Raw genomic sequence first — 19,597 nt, forward strand, 5'->3', positions numbered from 1 at the left:
GGCACCTTCATTGTGTTTCATCGGTGATCCTTTTACCAACATTTTGCTTCCGGAATCTTTCCATCAACTCTTACTAGCATAAGCATGGGGCCTTTGAAGAGTGTGATCATTATTCTAAGAGCTGATGGGCTAAGGCTTCATGCTCTGAGCATGTAACTAGAAGTCCTAATCATGAAAATTCCACACAATTTTTCCAAACATTATTCTCTAAGGTCAAGACATCTATTGCTATTCCGGAGGAAACATCCCATACCTGTGGTAGAGTTAGGAAGCCGTTTTTTTGCACTTCCTATGGATATTCTCTGTTGCAGGGCATCGAAAAAGGACTGAGGAATGTGGAACACCAGTGGCTCTGGTTTGCCTATAGGAAATAAGAAGAAGCTCATTTAAAGAAACTCAGTGGGCTTTCTGGTGTGTAGGGGAAGGTGGAAGAAATGGAATTGATGGGTAGTAATAACTAAAGATACCACTGAGATTTCTTTTTTTTTTTTTTTTTTCTTTTTTTTTTTTGCGGTACGCGGGCCTCTCACTGTTGTGGCCTCTCCCGTTGCGCAGTACAGGCTCCAGACGCGCAGGCTCAGCGGCCATGTCTCACGGGCCCAGCCGCTCCGCGGCACGTGGGATCCTCCCGGACCGCGGCACGAACCCATGTCCCCTGCATCGGCAGGCGGACTTTCAACCACTGCGCCACCAGGGAAGCCCTGAGATTTCTTTATACAGAGGCAAAAAGAAGGCTTTGATTGACCTTTATGAGTCAAGCACTGTCGCCTGCCCTGCTCTTGATCCCTTGCAGTTATAACAAATACAGCACACTCTTGTCATCTACCAAAGATAACTTTTCAAATCCCTAATTTTGTAAACACTGCCACAGCACAGACTTCTCCCTTTAAAGAGGACATGAAATGAGATGAGAACATTGAGGCTGAGATGAGAAGGTAAACTTGATTCACTGCTGCTCACTATCCCAGGCACCTGCTGTTTGCATTCATTTTCTCAGATGGTCAGGACTGCCAATGCCAGAGACTGCAAAGTTAGGACACTTTATCCAATAAGCATCAGTCTCCTCTCTGATGTGAAGACAGGCAAACTGTTTGAAAATACGTAACAAACCTCTTTTAAAAAGTAGCAAGAAAAAAAAAAGTTGCAAGACACTAGGTCAACAGAAAGAGTGTTCAGGGGAGAGGGTGAAAGAGTTCAGAGTTTTCCTTAAAAACTCTGCCCAAGAAGCAAGCTCCAACAGAGGGAAAACATCCAGAACCACATGGCTTAACATGTAACTTCCACCTGCGTGTAGAAGGTGTAGTTCTTAAAGACAGTTCACCTGCCTTTCTGAAATAAAGATCAAGCCAAGAAAAATGAAAATGAAAGGCTTTCTAGAATTCCATATTAAGGTTTTACATTCTATCAATTGCTTTTACCTACTTAATTGAATGCAGAATGCCAATGACAAAACTGTCACTGCTTTTGAGCCACTAAAATTATTTTTTAATTTTTATTTATTTATTTTTGACTGCATCGGGTCTTAGTTGCGGCACGCGGGATCTTTCGTTGCGGCGCGCGGTCTCTTCATTGCAGTGTGCAGGCTTCTCTCCAGTGGTGGCGTGCGGGTTTTCTCTCTCTAGTTGTGGTGCATGGGTTCCAGAGCGTGTGGGATCTGTAGTTGTGGCGCCCGGGATCCAGAGCGTGTGGACTCTCTAGTTGAGGGGCTCGGGCCTTAGTTGCCTCACGGCATGTGGGTTCTTAGTTCCCCGACCAGGGATCGAACTAGCATCCCCTGCATTGGAAGGCAGATTCTTTACCACTGGACTACCAGGGAAGTCCCAAGCCACTAAAATATTAATATCGGGGCAGTTTAGAGAAGTCACTACAGAAAGGTTTTTAAAATCTTTCATCTTGAAATTAGATTATGGGCTATCTGCAGAGATCATTACAACTCTAAAACTGCTAACTTACCACAACTCAGCTGATGGGATGCTAGGGTTTAGGTAAATTATTCTTGAAAAGCCCTTGTAAAAGACACAGAATCACAGTCCAGGAGAGAGCTGATGGTGACTTTGACAAAGGTGGTGGTAATGGAGATGGTGAGAGGGGGTGTTACAAGGAATGGGATGAAAAAGGACCACAGTTTATAGCTTACATTATTGTCAATGTTCTATTTTAAGTTCTGGGAGGTGGGTTAGTAGGTATTTATTATATTATTTAAAACAATATATAAATAAATTTTGAAAAGAAAAGAAAAACATAGACTTTCTCTTTAACCTTCCCTAGCTTATTTTGTTTTTCTAAAAAGTAACTTCTGAAGTTTTATTTATTTTGAATTAATATAAATAAAACTAAGCATGTATTTCAACACCTCCATTCTTGTCCCTTTCTTCACCATGAAGCCACAACTGATCTAATCCTTCAAAACTCATGTCCTCCTACTGAGTGTCTGCTGTTGGGCTACTATTCAGTTTGGGGTGCTTTATTTTTAAAATGATATTCATAAACTTCAACATATTCAGCAAAGAACATCAAAATGATGTGAGGTTTGTAAATATGCCACGAGGAGTGTTTGAAGACCTGAGATGTATCGCTTGGAAAACAGAAGACCTGTCAGGCAGAGCAAAGGGTGTGTGCAGGGCAGGGACTGTTATTTGAAAACAGGAACAGACTTATTCCGTGTGACTAGAGCACAGAACTAGAACCAACAGGAAGTATTATCAGCAAACATTTCCACTTAGTATGAGGAAGACCTTCCTCACAGTTCTCACTGTCTAACAATGTCATGAGCTGCCTCCAAAAGCAGTGAGCTGCTCATCACTGCACAAAGCCTGGAAAACCATCCATCAGGGATGCTTTTAAGGCAATGGGCAAGGCTTGGGTGGATGGTCCACCTCTGAAACTGCTGAGGTTCTATGAGGCTATCACGATCAACCCAAATCCAGCTTGTGTTCTCCAATCTTCCTTAGCACGTCTGTGTAATTTTATATGACTGTCTTAGTCTCACAGGCTTAGATTTTTTCTAAACTATTTCCTCCCTTGCTTTAAGTTTGAGGATTAGAATGATCTTCTAAGGCTTTGGTATCTCCCTTACCAAATACACACCCATGCATACCCCAAGACCAAGGCTTTCTACCTTTACTTATTATTTGCTGTGGTTTTTCTCTTCCATCTCTAAATTCATTTTGCTGTTCCTGCATTTTGATTATGTGATTATTCCTTTATTTCATTTAGATTTCTACTCTCTTGCGGCCCAGTGCACTCTAGACTAAAGCCCAATTACTTTTTCTATCAAAACAGAGTAGAACTATAATGCAATTACTTTAATTTCTCCGACTTTCAGCAATAGCCCAGTTGGATGACCAATACTTACCATCAAACTGATAGTGCATGGTTTGATGGATGCGTTCTGTGACACTGGCCAGCCAGTCTTGGAAGGATAAGGTCACTTGTGCCTCATCTAACAGCTGACTACATCCTAGGGAAAAACAAAACAAAACTCTTCATTAACGTTTTTCTTACAGACTTTAACAGTTAGTTGAAGTTTGAAAAAGCTAAGGAGTTTATACATAAAAGAGGAACAAGCTGAAATTCAAAGAAAGTAGATACAATAAGTGAAATGGAATATTGCAGGATTCTTTTAAAGAATCCAACTAGAAAAAAAAAGGAATAGAAAGCTCTGAGAGACTAATGGGTTTAAGATTATTAACCACAAAAAATTTGCAGCCTTTCAACATCAAACTGCAAATTGAAGAATGGCCTTGTATAATGGCTGTTTTAGAGCCATTAATTGGCCCTATTCCTGATGAATATGTCTATATACCCAATGACCTACCATTCTATTCTATTTCTTCTCCTGAAATGTTTTCATATGACTGAAGTATATATCCCCTTTTATTATTATTATTTTTTAGATAAATTTATTTATTTTATTTTTGGCTGCGTTGGGTCTTTGTTGTGGTGCCTGGGCTTCTCATTGCGGGGGCCTCTCTTGTTGCGGAGCACAGGCGCTAGGCGCACAGGCTTTAGTAGTTGTGGCTCACAGGCTCTAGAGCGCAGCCTCAGTAGTTGTGGCACACAAGCTTAGTTGCTCCGTGGCATGTGGGATCTTCCCAGACCAGGGCTCGAACCCGTGTCCCCTGCATTGGCAGGCGGATTCTTAACTACTGTGCCACCAGGGAAGCCCTATCCCTTTTTATAAAGAGCTAATGATGCCAAAACTACTATTCATTTAAGTTACAATTCTCATAAATAAATGCATATAGTGCTAATTTGGATTAAAAGCTATTTTCTTTTTTCTTTGCACCAAACTGATAAAAATTTGTTTAAAATCTACCAGATTCTACCAGATACTTTTTTTTTTTTTTTTTTTGCGGTATGCGGGCCTCTCATGTTGTGGCCTCTCCCGCTGCGGAGCACAGGCTCCGGACGCGCGGACTCAGCGGCCATGGCTCACGGGCCCAGCTGCTCTGCGGCATGTTGGCTCCTCCCGAACTGGGGCACGAACCCGCGTCCCCTGCATCGGCAGGCGGACTCTCAACCACTGCGCCACCAGGGAAGCCCTACCAGATACTTTTGATTTGTTTACTTCCTGACCTTCCAAAAACATTTATTCTTGAACTGTGTAAGTTCTTAATTAATTAATTAAGATTTGGTCTTGTATTGTTTGCTATTTATGGATCGGTCTTGTCTTCAAAACCAGAGTATGAGGGCAGGGATAATGTCTAATTTTTAATCACCCAGCCATATTATATGAAAGTTGAGAAAATGTCGACCCCCAAACATACAAGCTTAACTATTCTGAGTAGAAAATTGACATATATAAATTTATAAGTTATATTCAAATTAAGTCATTCTGTCTCTTAAATGTTACTGCTTTTAGGTGTTTTCAAAGTTCACTAACTTTGGAGAACAGACTATATTTGTCTTTCTCAACAAATATTTATCCGTACAATTGTAAGATATGTTTCTTCTTCAATTTGGAACCCCTATACCAAATTGCATATGGGTAATCAGCAACAAAAGGAAAATATTTTACAAAATACGTGCTGCCAAAACATGTCAGTAATTTTTGTTGCATTTGTTATTTAAAGACAATTTGGGGCGGGGGGGGGCTTCCCTTGTGGCGCAGTGGTTAAGAATCCGCCTGCCAATGCGGGGGACACAGGTTCCAGCCCTGGTCCGGAAAGATCCCACATGCCGCGGAGCAGCTAAGCCCGTGCGCCACAACTCCTGAAGCCCGTGCGCCTAGAGCCTGTGCTCTGCAACAAGAGAAGCCACTGCAACGAGAAGCTCGCGCGCCAAAATGAAGAGTAGCCCCGTTCGTCGCAACTAGGGAAAGCCTGTGTGCAGCAAAGAAGACCTAATACAGCCAAAAAAAAAAAAAAATTGGGGGACTTCCCTGGTGGTCCAGTGGTAAAGAAATCACCTTACAATGGAGCGGACGCAGGTTTGGTCCCTGGTTGGGGAACTAAGATACCCCATGCCACGGGGCAACTAAGACCAGGTGCCACAACTACTGACTTCGCGAGCGTCAACTAGGGAGTCCGTGTGCCGCAAACTACAGAGCCCATGCATTCTGGAACATACATGCCACAACTACAGAGCCCACGCGCCCTGGAGCCTGTGCGCCACAGCTAGAGAGAAGCCTGCACACCACAACGAAGAGCCTGCGCGCTGCCACGACAGATCCGCACACCTCAATGAAGATCCCAGGTGCCGCAACTAAGACCCGATGCAGCCAAAAATAAATAAAATAAATAAGTAAATCTTAAAAAAAAAAAAAGACAATTTGGTTTTGAGACTGATTTGAGACCAGTGGGACTGACAGCACAGATCTTAGCCTCAGTGCCTGCTAGTATTTATCTAGGGGACAATATGCAGCATTTCTTTTGATTATATTGCTTTGGGCATCATTTTTTTTTTTTTTTTGCCACTCTGCTCAGCCTGTGGGATCTGACCAGGGATCCAACCCATGTCCCTTGCATTGGTAGCGCAGAGTCTTAACCACTGGACCACCAGGGAAGTCCCCTCTTTGGGCTTCTTCAGGATGATTTTCCAACTCTTTAGCCTATCCTGGGGAAGAGAAACTTACCCTGCCTTTTTAATGAAGAAGCAACCACAGGCTTTTTCAGGCCACTTTTCCTTAGATTACTGCTCACTGCATCTTGAGGCAGCAGTGAACTGTTCGTCTGTGCACCTAAACCACAAATCATTATAGTGTTTAATAAAATGTCTGCAGAATATAAATCGATTCAATATTAATTTCTGAAGTCTAAAACATATAAAAAGTCTTTGCTAATTTCTAAGTTAGCTTCAGTTTCTAGAAAGAATTAGCATTAGCCTTTATACATAACATTTTAAATGTCTCACACTCTTTACAGGAAGTTGGTGGGGGGACTAGAAGTGAAAGGAAGAAAAAACTTCACCCTTTGTTCCCACCTTTCAGACAATCACTATTAATTTTCTGGTGAACTACTGTCCATTTTCTTTTTTGTAAATAGTTTATTTTGCTGGTTTTGTGCTTTAAGTAGCTCTAAATATACTGGGATTGCCAGATTTAGCAAAAAAAAATTTTTTTGAACTTCAAACAAACAAATAATTTTTTAGTATAAATATGTTGCAAAGATTGCATGGGAAGTACTTATACCAAAAACTTATTCACTGTTTATCTGAAATTCAAATTGAACTGAGCATTATGTACTCTATCTGGCTACCCGAGTGAGCTAACATTTCTCCAAACTCTTCAGAGTCATTTTTCATGGCTGCCTGGTATTCTATCAAGTGGTTTATCACGGGTCATTTAACTATCCCCAGTGGCTGGCCCTTAGTTGTTTCTAATTTTTCAATATTATAAATAACTACACCATAGGCATCTCTGGACAAAATGCTTTTCCTGTACAAAGGATTATTTCCTTAAAAAAAGATTATTTAGAAGTGGGATTACTGAGTTAGAGGGTAAAAAAAATTTTTTTTTAATTTCAAATTTTCCTGGGAAAGACCCATAATCAAACATTTAACCACGATCTCTGCTCTTTATTGCTGCCAGAATTACCCCTCAAAAACATAGAAATAACCATGTCGCTTCGTTTCTCCATCTTTCTCCAGCTTCCCAGCACCTGAATGCCTGTGCCTGACCATCTGACCCACCTGCAGCAATACTCCCTCTATGGGTAGGAACTTTTTGTAAGGTTCTTAACAGATACTACAAATGATTAAAGCAACTTACACTACACTAGCCATGCTGAAGAACACTGATTTTACCTTTGCCTGTGGTCTCATCGCTTAAATATCTTTGCTGATTTGGTATCCCAAAGTATCTTGTTTTAACTCTGCATTTATAAAATGCTTGCATTTCTCTCTTCACTAGTATATTTGGAGTTTGGTCCTCAGGTGCAGACTGGTAATATTTTCCTTTTGTTTACATCCTAGGTCGTTTTTTTTAAATTATTTTTTAAAAGATTTATTTATTTGGTTGCGCTGGGTCTTAGTTGTGGCATGTGGGATCTTCGTTGCCATGTGTGGGATCTTTAGCTGTGGTATGCTAATTCTTAGTTGAAGCATGTGGGATCTAGTTCCCTGACCAGGGATCGAACTCAGGGCCCCTGCATTGAGAGCGTGGAGCCTTAGCCACTGGACCACCAGGGAAGTCCCTAGAGCCTAGGTCTTTTAACACTTACCGACTAGGACACGTCAGCATTTTCATACTGATTTATATGAGTCTTTAACTGACACTGATATATTTGAATTTAAAAAGAAAAAAGATACATATATGGTGAAGATGCAGATAACAAACTATATTGCTAAACTATCGTGGAAAATAGAATTAACCATTGTCACAAATTTAAAAAAATATATCTATTGATGAAAATTTCCTAACACTGTCCTAAGGCAGAGTAAGGTGTAACACTAGTCTGATTGATTAAGGGATGAGCAAACTAAAAGTGGAGTTTGGTCAGATCTTATACTTGGCCAGTAGAACCGACTCTTAGCTTCACTTGAGAAAGAATCATCAAGGGAGAGTAAAACTTTCTTCAGGAAACAACAACATTATTTCTTATACTTGCTGAGATTCAGTGAAACACATAAAACACAGTAAAACCACCTCTAAAGGTAACACCACCGAACAAACACACCAAACAGCTTCTCACCAGATACTTCCTCCTTCTTCCTCTTCTTTGGCTTAGAGGCAGTAGACTCACAAGCTGATACTGTTGGTTCTGAGTGGCAACCTAGCTGGGGCACAATAACCTCCTTTAGACCTAAAATATAAGAAAATATCTGAATTATTAATACTACCCAAGAATAAGTATGGGTCCCTATCTAGAGAAAATTAATTTCTAAAAATCCAAATCCCCGAAACAAATTATAGAGTGACTGTCTGCTTTAAAATCAGTTCCTTTAAAGAACTCTCCCAAACATATGTTTTTGTTCATAGACCATTAATACGATAAAAGGCTCTACAGAGAAATGTAAAACTAAAAAGTTGGGAGCCGCTGCCAACTAAAGATCGTTCAGAAATGAAAATGAAAAGCATCTACAAGATAAAAATGTTAAAAACATAAGATGATGTAGAAACACTTAAAGATCCTTTGAGCAAGGTACTCGTTTTCCCCATCTTCAAAGATAAGAAACAAGCAAGCAAGACAAAATAAAAGGGATTTTGTTTGTTTTTTCTTTGTTTTTACTAACATGGGGCATCTGTGGAGTAAAAAAATCAAAGCAAAGCTAACTTTGCTAGATTCATTGTTTCAATGAAAATGCACAAGTAGTCTCTTGATCATTAATTTCAACTAACCAACCAACCAAACTTTATGCAAGTATGCTCACTGGGATTAAAAGAAGGAATGCCTTTCATTTGATTTACCTAGCAACTGCTTCTGAAGGTTGCTAGGACAATGCCATCAGTGGGACACTGCCATCAGTGGGACACTTTCATTGCCATTTTAGAAAAACAGAGTAACTGTGTCAACGACACCACCTACCGCTGGAATCAAAATTTAGGAAGTCTGAGAATTCCTGAGCCAATGTCTCGTCACTGGCAAAGGCACAGATGCAAGCAAAGAAATGAATGCATCTCTGGACCGCCTCATCCTTGGAGGCATTCGACTTCTGTGATTTCAGAGTCTGGCAGGAGCAGAAGAAACGGCGCTCAGGCAAGCTTTTGGCACTGATTTTCTGCACAAACGATGTATGCAAATACCCCAAACTATGCTTCTGGCTTGCCTTGCATTTCACCACCAAAATGTTTTTAGTAATCCTCTGTACAAGGGGACCTGTGGGTTCCGTGGCCAACTGCCAGATGGTTTGCTTGGTTTCTGGGGAGGCCTGCACTGCATTCAGGACCGAGCTCTTTAGTGTCAGAGGGGTGGCCTCTGCCTGGCAGTTCACGGCCAGCTTGATGTGCTGGCACTGGTTTTCCACAACACCCTGGGTGGCAGCTTTCAAGCATGCGGGGACGTAACACCGTCCAGAGCTCAGCTGAGTGATGAGTGTCCCATCCACTGTCTGGATGGTCGTCTCTGAAACACCTAGCTCCACAAAGCATCGGTAATCAGGGCCCCGGTCTCTTTGCCGCACCGAGTAGACTTGCAGATCAGAGCCTGTTATGATTTTGACAGCTTCAACACTAGGCTGCTTCCGTGCGCCATACCGGAATATGGTTCCACATGTCTTGTTCTTACAGCTCAGTCCCCGGGTTCCATTGTATGTGCCACAGCGGGGACACTTCCTGATTCCCCTCAATGTGGCCTTCCCCAAGTCAGATAAGAAAGCTGGGACCTTTGTCCTTAGAGAGTTTGGTTCCATTTTTCACAGGTCCTAGAAAAGGCAATAAGCCCATCAGTATGAGTATACATGCACACACACACACGAAGTTAAAATCACTTATGATATTTAGTATACAAAGTAAAATGTAAGAAGCTATCCACTATTCTCAAATTGTACCCTCAAAGAGAACATCCACTTAAACCCTCAAGCAAAATAAAAATGGGAGGAGATATGGGGATATATGTATATGTATAGCTGATACACTCTGTTATAAAAGCAGAAACTAACACACCATTGTAAAGCAATTATACTCCAATAAAGTTGTTTAAAAAAAAAAAGTGGAGGAAACTTTGCCTTTCACGTTTCACATCGCTCTCTCTCTCTCTCTCTACATATATATATATATAATTTTTTTTGGGGGGGGGCCACATCTCATGGCATGCGGAACTTTCCTGACCAGGGATCGAACTTGCGCTGCCCCTGCAGTGGAGGCACGGAGTCTTAACCACTGGACCACCAGGGAAGCCCTCTCTCTCTATTTTTTAAGTCCTAATGTAATAACTGAAGCATTTTTCTAGATTCAATCCTGTTCTATACAACAACCTAGATTAGTTAACCTACATCTTTTTTTTTTTTTTTTTGGCCACGCCACGTGTCTTGCGGGGATCCTCAGCGGTGAAAGCGCAGAGTCCTAACCACTGGACCACCAGGGAATTCCCTAGTTAACCTAATCTTTACATGCACAGATGTTTGACTTGAGCAAAGACTGGAGAATGGGAAAGATGCGTTCTTTCCCTTCCACCATTCCCCACAAAACCCGGCCCAATCCTACCTCTATCAGTTGCCCGAGCATCCAGAAAAAGTGTGAGCTGAATTCATAAGACCTAAAAGGTGTTTCATTAGTTTGTGATGATCATATAGGACAGACGAAGACATAATCATGTGCATAGTAAATGACACTGCTTAACTCAAAGTCTTCTGAAGTTTGAGCTCTGTGTTGTAACAGTGCAGACATTCTGCCTTCTCCTTCTCAACCAGCCAATGGCAAAGCTCATGTCCAATGTTCCACACTCAAAGATTCTCACTGCCCTAAGTGGAGACCTTGGCAGTCTATAAGTAAAACAGGAAAAAAATATTAAAGTTATACAAAGACAGGATGATTCTTTCCTCCCAGAAAAGGAATCTAAGTCTTTCAAGAATACTTGAGAAATATTTGATAGAAATTGTTATAGTTGCTCTATACTTTGAATCGCAAGAAGGTAAAACAGTGTTAATGTCATTACACAGGGAGTTGTCAAGAACACCTAGAGCCATGGTATATAATTGGTTGAACACTCATCCTTCCTAATAGTAATGCACTGCATTTTTAGAGTACTTTATGCTTTTCAAAGTGATTTCACATTCATTATTTCATTTGAATCTCGCCATATTAGTATCTTATTTGAGCCAAACAATTGCTCTTCAGATGAAAATCAAAAAGTTAAGTAACTTGCCTGAGGCCACCCAGCAAAATCAGCAATGTGGTTTCTACTAACCCAGTGTCTGCTAAAAAGAGTGTGAATCTGTTTTTGATTTCCCCCAATATTACGAAAATTTTCAAACATATAAAAAAATTGAATTATACAGTCAACCTTCATATACCCACCCACTAGATTCTACAATTAACATTTTACTATATTTGCTTTATTACATACCTATCCAACCCTTTCTCCATCTATCAATCCCTTTCATATTTTAATGCCTTTCAAAGTAAGTTACAGGTATCAGATCGACATGCATATTATTAACTAAAGTTTAATAGTTTTAATGCTTTTTAGAAAGGTAAATCTGCTTGTGATTTTGAAGTAGGGAAAAGCTTTGCTTTTCCTCCCTGACCCCAAAGAATGGTCTTTTTTTTTTTTTTTTTTTCCGCTGCGTTGGGTCTTCGTTGCTGCACGCGAGCTTTCTCTAGTTGCGGAGAGTGGGGGCTACTCATCGTTGTGATGCGCGGGCTTCGCATGGCGGTGGCTTCTCTCGTTGCGGAGCATGGGCTCTAGGCGTGTGGGCTTCAGTAGTTGCAGCACGCGGGCTCAGCAGCGGTGGTGCACGGGCTTAGTTGCTCCGCGGCATATGGGATCTTCCCGGACCCGGGCTCGAACTTGCATTGGCAGGCGGATTCCATTCATTCATTCATTCATTTATTTATTCATTTATCTATGGCTGTGTTGGGTCTTCGTTGCTGCGCACGGGCTTTCTCTGGTTGCGGTGAGCGGGCGCTACTCTCCGTTACGGCGTGCAGGTTTCTCATTGTGGTGGCTTCTCTTGCTGGGGACATGGGTTCGTGCCCCGGTCCGTGAGGATCCCACGTGCCGCGGAGCGGCTGGGCCCGTGAGCCATGGCCGCTGAGCCTGCGCGTCCGGAGCCTGTGCTCCGCAACAGGAGAGGCCACAACACTGAGGCCGCGTACCGCAAAAAAACCCACAACAAAACCCTTGTCCCCTGCATTGGCAGGCAGATTCTTAACCACTGCGCCACCAGGGAAGTCCCAAGAATGGTCTTGATAAAAGACTCTCCCTTCACGTCTTCTATAGTCCACTGATTAACAAACTGGAAAGTACAAATAAAAAAAGCCTAAGAAGGCCCACCTTCTCATTGGCTATGAACTAATCCCCCAACTGTAATATCTGCTGAGTGAATAAAGCTTTGTGAAATATGATTTACAGCAGGGTTCTGCACCGTGGCACTACAGACATGTAGGGCTGGGTAACTCTTTGTTGCAGGGGGCTATCCTATGCATCACAGGATGGTTAGTAGCATCCCGGGTCTCCACCACCAGATGCCAGTAGCAGTCAACACACTTTCCCCAAGTTGTAAAAAAACAAAAATGTCTCCAAATACTGCTAAATGTCCTCCTGGGGGCAAAACCACCTGTTAAAAACCACTGACCTAGAGACATTAGCCTGTTTACACAGCATTTCCTTCTTAGGTCAATAAACTTCTTTGATAGGTACTGTCACTCAGCCAAACATGAGTTCTTAGAAGAAAATGCTGTTCCAAAGTCAATTATCTCTGTGACCAAGTCTTTTAACTTCTGAGCTTCAGATTGTTTTATATATAAATCAATTTTTTAAAACCCTTTTTATTTTTAATATTTATTTTATTTTGGCCGAGTCGGGTCTTTGTCGTGGCACATGGGATCTTCGTTGTGGCATGTGGGATCTTTCGTTGCGGCGCACGGGCTTCTCTCTCGTTATGGCGTTTTCTCTTTTCAAGTTGTGGCGCGGGCTCCAGAGTGCACGGGCTCTGTAGTTTGCGGCACAGCAGGCTCTCTAGTTGAGGCACACGAGTTCAGTAGTTGTGGCGCGTGGGCTTAGTTGCCCTGTGGCATGTGGGATCTTAGTTCACCGACCAGGGATTGAAGCCACGTCCCCTGCATTGTAAGGCAGATTCTTTACCACTGGACCACGAGGGAAGTCCATATAATTCAATTTTAAAATTACACTGATGATGATGATGTCATATTATCATTAAAGTGTAAAAACAGAACAACTTTGCTCATTAAGGGAGGAATTATTTGCCAGTTATAGTTTATTTTGTAAATAAATCATGTAGAGCCGCTGTGTTGTGCTGTGGGGAAGGGAGACGGATTTGTAGACCCCAGAGCGAGGTTCTGCCTACCCGAGGCCGCTGCTGTGCGGCGACCCCAGGGGAAACCACAGTCACCATGTCTGACCAGGAGGCAAAACCTTCAACTGAGGACTTGGGGGATAAGAAGGAAGGAGAATATATTAAACTCAAAGTCATCAGACAGGATAGCAGTGAGATTCACTTCAAAGTGAAAATGACAACACATCTCAAGAAACTCAAAGAATCATACTGTCAAAGACAGGGAGTTCCCATGAATTCACTCAGGTTTCTCTTTGAATTGCTGATAATAACACTCCAAAAGAACTGGGAATGGAGGAAGAAGATGTGATTGAAGTTGATCAGGAACAAGCAGGGGGTCGTTCAACGATTTAGATATTTTTATTTTTTTCTTTTCCCTTAATCCTTTTTATTTTTAAAAATAGTTCGTTTGTAATGTGGTGTTCAAAACAGAATTGAAAACTGGCACCCCATCTCTTTAGAACATCTGATAATTTGAATTCTAGTGCCCATTATTCGTTATTGTTTGTTTTCATTGTGCTGATTTTTGGTGATCAAACCTCAGCCCAGTTCATAACGCCCTCTCCTTTTTAAAAATTACATGTGTGCACAGAGAGCCCGCCTTTTCCAGGACTGTGCATTTACAGGCTTGTGATAAATAAGACTGACTAATGCGAGTGCTCATAATGACTTTCCAATTGGCCCTGAAGTTCTAGCATGTGATCGCTTCACTCCTGGACTGTGACTTTCCGTGGGAGATGGAAGTTTTTCAGAGAACTGAACTGTGGAAAAATGACCTTTCCTTAACTTGAAGCTACTTTTAAAATCTGAGGGTCTGGACCAAAAGAAGAGGAATAGCAGGTTGGAGTCAAGGTGGTGAAAATAATGACTAACTCCAAAGATGGCTTCACTGAAGAGAAAGCATTTTAAGATGAAAGAAAAATCTTGTCAGAAGATCCCAGAAAAGTTCTAATTTTCATTAGGAGTTAAAGTTATTCATGCAGAAGTGTATACAGCAGAGTGCTGCTCTTTTTGACTTTATTTATACTTTTTGGCCTGGGATATGGGTTTTAAATGGACATTGTACCAGCTTCATTAAAATAAATAAAGTATTTGTAAAAAAAACAACAAAAAAAATCATGTAAATCTATGATCTTTTCAAAAATGCCAATTGAAAAAAATGTTAAAAGACAAGTCATCTTACAAAATAACGGTGCAAAAGCAAACTAAAAAGCTAAAGACCCTTTTATGCCCCACTATTATCACTACCACTATCCCTACATGCCCCCCAAAATCCTCACTTTTCAAGAGTAAATACAGTTATTTGGCAGTAATACAGGCTGCCATATATCCATCAGATTATTTTCTTTATAAATAAATAAATACATATATGTATGGATGTGGGTTTTTGTTTTTATAAAAATTGAATTATATTATACTCATTGTTCTGAAGTTTGCCTTCTTAACATTTTTCCATAGATTTCTTCCCATGTCAGCACAAATGGCTTTAACACCATCTTTAGCTGCTGAACAGTAATCTGTAGTGTGAATAGACCATAGTTGAACCAGCTCTACCAGTGGGTTTTTAGTTCTAGACAATGCTGCAATGAACATCCTAAACGTTGACCTCAGTACACAGATGCAAATATTTCAGTAGAAAAGATTCTGAACATTGTTTTTAGTTTTCTTAATTTATTGGGTACAGAATAAGATTTTATTGGGAGAAAAAAGTTCTACTTCTAAAAATATTATCATCATTAAATATATCTTCTTCATCCTATCTCACTTTCTATACTCAAATACATTCCAGGCAGATAAAACATTCAACTACAAAAGATGGAACTGCTAAAGCAGTAGAACAAAAAAAAGGAGAGGATTTTTTTCTTAAAATATTTTTTAAGGATATCAGATTGAGGATGGCCTAAATGACACAAAACCCAGAATCCAGAAAATATTAAATCCAGAAATGATTAATTTTTTCCTATTTATTTCAGTGGTTTTATTTTAAACTTCTTTTTTGAGGTATATTTTACATACAATAAAATTCACCCATTTTAAGTGTATAATTCAATAATATTTATAAAATTTATAGAGTTAGGTATCCATCCCTACAATTAAGTTTTAGAACACTTCCATCACCCCAGAAAGATCCCTCTTGCCTTCTGGAGTCAATCACCATGCCCACCCTTAGGCAATCACTAATCTACTTTCTGTTGCTATAGATTTACCTTTTCTGGACACTTCATATAGATGGAATCATACGATATGTGGCCTTTTACGTCTGCCTTCTTTCATTCAACATGATGTTTTCAAGGTGCGACCACATTGTAGCATATATCAGTACTGCATTCCTTTATATTGCTGAACAGTATTCCACTGTATGGTTATATCATTTTGTTTATCCATTTACCACCTTATAGATACTTGGATTGTTTCCACTTCAGGGCTATCACGAACACTGTTGAGAACATTAACATGCAAGTCTTTGTGTAGACAAATGTCTTCATTTCTCTTGGGTAGATACCTAGAATTAGAATTACTGGGTGGTAGGGTAAGTTTACGTACAAGATTTTAAGAAACCGCCAAACTGTTTTCCAAAGTGATTGTGCCATTATACATTTACACCAGCAACACATGAGGGTTCCTTTCTCCATTTCCTGGCCAACACGTGTTACTGTCTCCTTGGTTATAGCCATTTGCCTATAGTGGGTGTGAAGTGGTATCTCACTTGGTTTTTATTGCATTTCCCTAATGAATAATGATGTTGGCAAAATTTCACGTGCTTACTTAGCCATATGTCTATCTCTTTGGGGAAATAACTATTCAAATATTTGGCCCATTTAAAAATTATGACTCATTATATTTGATTACATAAAAATGAAATTTTTCTGCATGGAAAAAGGTACCTTAAACTAAGTCCGAAGATGAAAAGAAACTAAGCAACAAAAGCAGTGCAACACTTGTATGATGAAAACTACAAACCATAATTGAAAGAAATTAAAGACCTAAAAAATGGAAAAACATCTTTTCATGTTCATGGACCAGAAGACTTGATATTGTTAAGAGGCACTATTCCTCAAATTGATCTACAGATACAATGTAATGTATCCCTATCAAAAGCCCAGATACCTTTTTTTGCAGAAATTGACAAGATGATTCTAAAATTCATAGGGAAATGCAAGGGACCTGGAAGAGCCAGAACAATCTTGAGAAAGAACAAAGTAGAAGGAGTTACACTTCCTGATTTCAAAATTTACTACAAAGCAAATTAAGACAATGTGGACAGAGAAGGACAAATACTGTATTACATCACTTATATGTAGGACCTAAAAAAGCCAAACTCATAGAAGCAGAATAGAATGGTAGTTGCCAGGGGACTAGGGGATTGGAGAAATGGGGAGATGTTAGTGAAAGGGTACAAACTCTTCTAGTTATAAGATGAATAAGTTCTGGGGATCTAATATACAGCATAGTTATTATAGTTAGCAATACTGCATTTATACTTGAAAGTTGCTAAGAGTAGATCTTACATGTTCTTACCACAAACAAGAAATGGTAATTATGTGATGTGATGGAAGCGTTAGTTAATGCTATGGTGGTAATCATTTTGCAATATAAGCATATCACACTTTAAACTTTACACAATGTTATATGTCAATTACATCTCAAAAAAGCTGGAGGAAAAAAAGACAATGTGACTTAGACATACAGATATACAAATCAGTGAAAGAGAACTGAGAGTTCAAAAGTGAACCCTCACATTTATGGTCAATTGATGTTCAACAAGGACACCAAGATCATTTAATGGGAAAATAACAGTCCTGTCAACAAATGGTGCTGGAACAACTGAATAGCCACCTGCAAAAAAATGAAGTTGGACCCCTGCCTCACACTGTATATAAAAATTAACAAAATGGATCATAGACATCAATGTAAGAGCTAAAACTCTTAGGGAGAAACACAGGCATAAATCTTCGTGACTGGGACTTCCTTGGTAATCCAGTGGGGAGGACTCCACGCTCCCCATGTGGGGGGCCCGAGTTCAATCCCTGGTTGGGGAACTAGATCCTGCACGCATGCCACAACTGGGAGTTCACATGCCACAACTAAAAACAGTGCCGCAACTAAAGGATCCCACATGCCGCACCTGACACCCAGCGCAGCCAAAATGTATAAACAAATTAAAAAAAATTTTTTTAAATAAATAAATAAACAAATAAACCTCGAGACCTTGGATTAGGCAATGGTTTCTTAGATATAACACCAAAAGCATAAGTCGCAAAAGAAAAAAAATAGAAAAATTGGTCTTCGTCAAAATTAAAAACATTTGTGTTTCAAAGTACACATCAAGAAAGTGAAAAGATAGGGACTTCCCTGGTGGCACCGTGGTTAAGAATCTGCCTGCCAATGCAGGGGACATGGGTTTGATCCCTGGTCTGGGAAGATCCCACATGCCGTGGAGCAACTAATCCCGTAAGCCGCAACTACTGAGCACAAGCACCACAACTACTGAAGCCCGCACACTCTAGGGCCCACATGCCACAACTACTGAGCCCGCGTGCTGCAACTACTGGAGCCTGCGTGCCTAGAGCCTATGCTCCGAAACAAGAGAAGCCTCCGCAATGAGAATCCTGTGCATTGCAACAAAGAGTAGCCCCCGCTCGCCACAACTAGAGAAAGCCCGCACACAGTAATGAAGACCTAATGCAACCAAAAAATAAATAAAATTAAAAAAAAAGAAAAGAAACTGAAAAGATAACCTACAGAATGGGAGAAAATATTTGCAAGTCATATATATGATAAGGGACTTACAAGTTAACAATAAAAAGACAAACAACCCAATTTAAAAATGGGCCAATGAGACTCCCCCTCACGAGAGCACCAGATTCACAACTAACTGCTGAACAATCATCGAAAGGAAGACGCTGGAACTCACCATAAAAGATACCCCACATCCAAAGACAAAGGAGAAGCCACAGTGAGACGGTAGGAGGGGCGCAATCACAATAAAATCAAATCCTGTAACTGCTGGGGGGGTGACTTACAAACTAGAGAACACTTATACCACAGAAGTCCACCAACTGGAGTGAAGGTTCTCAGCCCCACGTCAGGGGTCCCAACCAGGGGGTCTGGCAATGGGAGGAAGAATTCCTAGAGGATCAGACTTTGAAGGCTAATGGGATTCAATTGCAGGACTTTGACAGGACTGCAGGAAACAGAAACTCCACTCTTGGAGGGCACACACAAAGTAGTGTGAGCTTCAGGACCCAGGGGAAGGAACAGTGACCCCATAAGAGACTGAACCAGACCTACCTGCTAGTGTTGGAGGGTCTCCTGCTGAGGCGGGAGGTGGCTGTGGCTCACCGTGAGGACAAGGACACTGGCAGCAGAAGTTCTGGGGAGTACTCCTTGGCATGAGCCCTCCCAGAGTCCGCCATTAGCCCCACCAAAGAGCCCGGGTAGGCTCCAGTGTTGGGTCACCTCAGGCCAAACCAACCAACTGGGAGGGAACCCAGACCCACCTATTAGCAGACAAGCAGATTAAAGTTTTACTGAGCTCTGTCCACCAGAGCAACACCCAGATCTACCACCACCAGTCCCTCCCATCAGGAAACTTGCACAAGCCTCTTAGCTCCATCCAACATAGGGCAGACAGTAGAAGCAAGAAGAGCTACAATCCTGCCGCCTGTGGAACAAAACCCACATTCACAGAAAGATAGACAAGATGAAAAGGCAGAGGGCTATGTACCAGATAAAGGAACAAGATAAAACCCCAGAAAAACAACTAATTGAAGTGGAGATAGGCAATCTTCCAGAAAAAGAATTCAGAATGATAGTGAAGATGATCCAGGACCTCGGAAAAAGAATGGACGCAAAGATCGAGAAGATGCAAGAAATGTTTAACAAAGACCTAGAAGAATTAAAGAACAGATACCAGAAGAATTAAAGAACAGAGATGAAAAATACAATAGCTGAAATGAAAAATACACTAGAAGGAATCAATAGCAGAATAACTGAGGCAGAAGAACAGATAAGTGACCTGGAAGACAGAATGGTGGAATTCACTGCCATGGAACAGAATAAAGAAAAAAGAACGAGAAGAAATGAAGACAGCCTAAGAGATCTCTGGGACAACATTAAACACAACAACATTCGCATTATAGGGGTCCCAGAAGGAGAAGAGAGAGAGAAAGGACCCGAGAAAATATCTGAAGAGATTATA

At 40.9% G+C, this 19,597-nt stretch overlaps 1 protein-coding gene and 1 pseudogene across 3 annotated transcripts in view; one reads left to right on the plus strand and one right to left on the minus strand.

The window, feature by feature from the left end:
- The window catches only part of CUNH2orf42 (chromosome unknown C2orf42 homolog), a 42,540-nt gene that overhangs the window by 13,917 nt on the left and 9,026 nt on the right, over positions 1–19,597 (minus strand). Inside the window, exons 1-7 of one of the 3 annotated variants that reach the window (XM_027131928.1) lie at positions 15,603–15,673; positions 10,583–10,860; positions 8,967–9,801; positions 8,133–8,243; positions 6,077–6,181; positions 3,356–3,460; positions 254–361 (exon numbers count right to left, since the gene is read on the minus strand). In XM_027131928.1, coding sequence (XP_026987729.1) covers positions 254–361; positions 3,356–3,460; positions 6,077–6,181; positions 8,133–8,243; positions 8,967–9,789 — 1,252 coding nt within the window. In that variant the 5' untranslated portion in view covers positions 9,790–9,801; positions 10,583–10,860; positions 15,603–15,673. Of the gene's footprint in view, positions 1–253; positions 362–3,355; positions 3,461–6,076; positions 6,182–8,132; positions 8,244–8,966; positions 9,802–10,582; positions 10,861–15,602; positions 15,674–19,597 lie in introns of those variants that run through there. The other 2 variants (XM_027131929.1, XM_027131930.1) reach the window with 2 other exon arrangements.
- LOC113633625 (small ubiquitin-related modifier 1 pseudogene) lies at positions 13,340–14,369 on the plus strand (annotated as a pseudogene).

The sequence above is a fragment of the Aethalodelphis obliquidens genome, unplaced genomic scaffold, assembly GCF_003676395.1.
Source record: "Aethalodelphis obliquidens isolate GAN/ISIS:26980383/991018 unplaced genomic scaffold, ASM367639v1 scaffold40, whole genome shotgun sequence".
Classification (NCBI taxonomy): domain Eukaryota; kingdom Metazoa; phylum Chordata; class Mammalia; order Artiodactyla; family Delphinidae; genus Aethalodelphis; species Aethalodelphis obliquidens.